The sequence below is a fragment of the Sinocyclocheilus anshuiensis genome, unplaced genomic scaffold (genome assembly GCF_001515605.1).
Source record: "Sinocyclocheilus anshuiensis isolate Anshui unplaced genomic scaffold, SAMN03320099.WGS_v1.1 scaffold354, whole genome shotgun sequence".
Classification (NCBI taxonomy): domain Eukaryota; kingdom Metazoa; phylum Chordata; class Actinopteri; order Cypriniformes; family Cyprinidae; genus Sinocyclocheilus; species Sinocyclocheilus anshuiensis.
In genome coordinates this window covers 443,172-447,267 of record NW_015544195.1, presented here as the reverse complement: position 1 = coordinate 447,267, position 4,096 = coordinate 443,172, and the positions used below count along the sequence as shown (strand labels likewise).

Sequence of the window (4,096 nt, the reverse complement as noted above, 5' to 3'; positions counted from 1 at the left end):
TAAAAAAAGGGGCCTGATAAACTGCTCATTTCATAAGAAAATTTCAAACGGCACTTAAGAGGCTTTTGCATCTGAACTCTTCATATATATATACTACAGGGCTGTTGAATGCTTGAATCTGATTGGTTGACGAATGTTTTCCAGACAGGTCTTGACTGCATTCCATGTCCACATAATACTTTTAAGTCATCCTGTAGCCAAGGATGGAAGTTGTGCTGGGTTATTTGAATGGTAGATAAGTTTATGAAATGTATTAAAAAATATATTAACTACGTTATATTAATGTAGTGTGTCAATTTTTATCTTATCTGTGTATCTAGTGTTTTCTTCGAGGAATCATCCTTGTGCCGTTGCGTGGCATTTTCTTGCTTCTCGTTCTCATGATCATGTGGCCGGTTTCTTTCATGATAACATTCGGACAGTCTCTGAAAGGAGCAGTGGAGCCCATGACTGGCTGGAGAAGGTAAATACCGGTCCCCGTTCACTCATGTTAAACACAGATACATGCCACCTCCTACATTTCAGCACAAGACTAAAATATACCTTTTTATGTGCGCCTTTTTTGAGCTGCCTATTCTCTTGGCCTACTAACTAAACCTGACCGTTAGCACATCAAACCTTACACCTTAAACTTACAGATAGTGCTACCTCTTACCATTTTCTGATTTTGTCTTAGTTCCTGATTTGTTCCTTTTTCTACATGTTAAAAAGATAAACATAAGCTAATAGTGATTTGTCAGGAATTGTGGGTGGGAGGAAGGTGGGTCTATGTATTTTTATGTGTGTTTGTTTCCTCTGTATTAATAATAGATGTGAGAGATGATGATGTGAAATTTGTGGTTTGCATATCAGCAGTTACACATAATTGCTGCATTACAGAACCCCTCCATTCTGTTTAATTCATGCTTCTCTGTCAAACAAGCCACATGGTTTCTTGCAAAACAGCTCATTTCGCTGGTTCTCGTTTCTTCTTGGATTGACCACACTGATCAGATTAATTAAGTCTTAGCGTAGGAGGTAGCGCGGCTGTTGGAGGGATGCGGTTATTCTCTAAACTGATGCAACAACGTGCTGATCTGACACCCGATGAGCACACAGTGTCAAAGCCGGTAAAGCAAGCTTGTTGTGCTGTGTGTATGTGTCAGTATGCTGGACTAATTGATGTCATTATCCAGTATGATTCCTCATGTTTGTGTGCTTGTGTATGTGTATTTGTGGGCAGGTTCATGCACAAAAGAGTGATGACCTTTCTAGGCCGGCTGTATTTCTTCGGCATGGGCTTCAGGGTGGTGGTGAAGGGGAAGCAGGCCAGCAGTGTAGAGGCCCCCATTCTAGCTGTGGCCCCCCACTCTTCTTTCTTTGATGCCATTGTCTGTATTGAAACTGGTCTACCCTCTACTGTATCCCGTTCGGAGTCCCTGGAAGCACCAATCTTTGGCAGTATGGATATTTGCATCAATATTGGTGTACACAAAAACAAAATCTAATGGCAAATGATTTCATAATGTATTCCAGTAGCTTTGAATATGTATGCTTTGTTTATCAGTTTAATTTCTGTTACTGCGAAATTGTGAGTACCACAGACTAAAAACTAAACCAGGGCAGAAAGAATAAAAAATGTTGTTAAATAGCCATTATTGATGTTAATTTTGCATGTGTTATTATGACTATTATCATTACTTAGCATTCCCTTCTTCTTCAGTGGGTAAGATGATATTATGATCCCCAGGGTTTTTGCGCTGTGTGCAGCCTGTGCTTGTTTCACGCAAAGATCCAGACTCTCGTAGAAACACTATCCTTGAGATTGAGCGGAGAGCAAAGTCTGGAGGACACTGGCCACAGGTGAGTGTCTCTACTTCTAGCATCCTAAAGGCCTGTAACACCACTAATTTACTCGATTACATCATACATGAAAGATTACACTGCCTCATTTCAATTATTTAATTTTTATTTTTTACATATGTGACTTTAAAATGGTCAAAAATAAAACCATGTTAAAAAAAGGTTTTAAAAAAATGCCTTGTGAATCTGACAATGTAAAACCAAAGTAACAAACAAAGTGTATTCCACATTTTGAAAGCAGGAAATTACTCTTAGACCTGTACTTCCCCAGCTAGAATAAAGAATGTCCGGTTCCCAAACAATGTTTGGTGTCAACATTTTGGATTTGTAATTAGTTTCTCCAACTGTATTATTTAAGAAGTAAATGTTTTTTAGCGATCAAACTGTGATCTGTGATTTTTATCCATCATAAACCACCATGATACAGTAGCTATGGTACCACTGAAAATATCACTGGTGTTATTTTATTTTTTAGGTGCTCATTTTCCCTGAAGGAACATGTACGAACAGATCATGTCTCATTACCTTTAAGCAAGGTTAGCAGATTGTGTTTATTTTTGTTTGTTATGTAGAAATTCTATTAATTATGCATATTAATTATAACATAGACACTATAATAGATATAACATAGACGCTATAATACAAAGTCAGTACATAATGAAGATTGTGTATGAACTGCACCGTATGGAAATCTTGTTGTCTGTTATCAGATAACTCATTTTCCTAATGCAAATGTATACAAGAGAAGGGAAAAAGAAACTATCATGGTATTATAGGTTTCCAAAGCTTAGTTTGTTTTGGCGTACTATAAAAAGTAGAATGAGGTCTGCTGAAGCCAGCAAAACACAGCACATAAAAGAGAGGGAGTATTGTGTCTATGAATAGGTATTATCCACACCACTAAGACTTTATCCCTTTGAGTCTGTGACATTTATTTAAATATATTTCAAAAAAACAAACTGTTTGCAGTAGGCTACATTAATTTAGCGGGTCAGAGTGATTATATTTATTATTGTATTATGTGAGATCTATAGATTTCTTTCTACATTCAGGTCATATCATTAGGACAGTGTTTGTTTCATTGATAATCATTGATTGTCCGCTTGAGAACCTGTCAGATAGCTATGACCTGATATGTAGGGCGTGGTGTGATCAATGGAGTGTCAGACAGGGATTTAACAGCATTCTGAAGCATATGACTCCATAAAGAAAACAGATGGAACTCTTGTACTGAGCAGTTTTTCATGAGAATGAATGAAAGGTGCTTACGTGCTACTCTCTTTACCTCCATAGGTGCCTTTGTCCCAGGGGTCCCAGTACAGCCTGTTCTGATCAGATACCCAAATAAGTTGGTCAGTATGAATTCAACAAAAGTCCTATACTATTGTTGTCATGATGCCTCAATTTTTGGTGGCAAGCACAGTGGAGTAACAAGAATTTTAAATATATGTAAAATACAAATCCATAAATAACCAAATAGAAAGTACTATAGCAGACCATAAAATTAGCATACAAATGCATACCTAGCAAACTAAAGGCTCTGCAAGTATGTCAGTTGAGCACTTACATAATCTGCTGCTCTTGTGTGAATAGATCAATGTTCATACCTTTTTAAATGGAAGATTCTTTACAAAAGTGTGTCTTTTTAATACTTATAGGACACAGTTACATGGACATGGCAGGGCCCAAAATCGTAAGTAGTAGCCTAATAAACATAAACAAAGCCAGAAGTATTAACACAGCTGATGAAATGCTTCCACAATTAGGTCTTTTCCAATTACTGTTACAAGGAAAAAGTCATCATAATTCAGAATTGAATATTATGTTGCAAGAAACATTCTGATGAACAGTACCGTCGCAAGGGCTGTGCCAAGTGTGAGACCGCACAGGGCCTTGCGCCTCTAGAGGGCCTCGCTCCTGGCCTGCATTTTATGTTGTTTAGGCTATGTCTAATTTTTATTACTGTTTTTCCACCCATTTTGTCCTTTGAAAGACTAAAATAGTCATAGATGATAGACAGTATAAGACTGTGTATAAGAATGAGTAAAGCTGTTTGTTGTTAGGATGACAAAAAGTTTTAAAAGTTAAACTTTTAGGCTGGTCTGCCTCAGTGGTCCAACAGCGCTCGTCAATGTCAAAATGATCGAGATGGCCAATCAGATCAAAGAAGGCGGGTCTTACTGTCACTGTCACATCGCAACGAGAGTTTGTGGAAAGATATAAGTAGTACTGTATTAGAAAACTGTTTTACGAT

General features: G+C 37.5%; 1 protein-coding gene across 2 annotated transcripts in view; it reads left to right on the top strand.

Annotated features, from left to right (window-relative positions):
• The window catches only part of LOC107696694 (lysophosphatidylcholine acyltransferase 2), a 13,394-nt gene that overhangs the window by 1,302 nt on the left and 7,996 nt on the right, over window positions 1-4,096 (top strand). For both annotated transcript variants that reach the window (XM_016497154.1, XM_016497153.1), the window contains exons 2-7: window positions 321-463; window positions 1,223-1,440; window positions 1,730-1,842; window positions 2,318-2,378; window positions 3,136-3,194; window positions 3,501-3,535. In XM_016497154.1, the coding sequence (XP_016352640.1) occupies window positions 321-463; window positions 1,223-1,440; window positions 1,730-1,842; window positions 2,318-2,378; window positions 3,136-3,194; window positions 3,501-3,535 (629 nt within the window). The remainder of the gene's footprint in view (window positions 1-320; window positions 464-1,222; window positions 1,441-1,729; window positions 1,843-2,317; window positions 2,379-3,135; window positions 3,195-3,500; window positions 3,536-4,096) is intronic.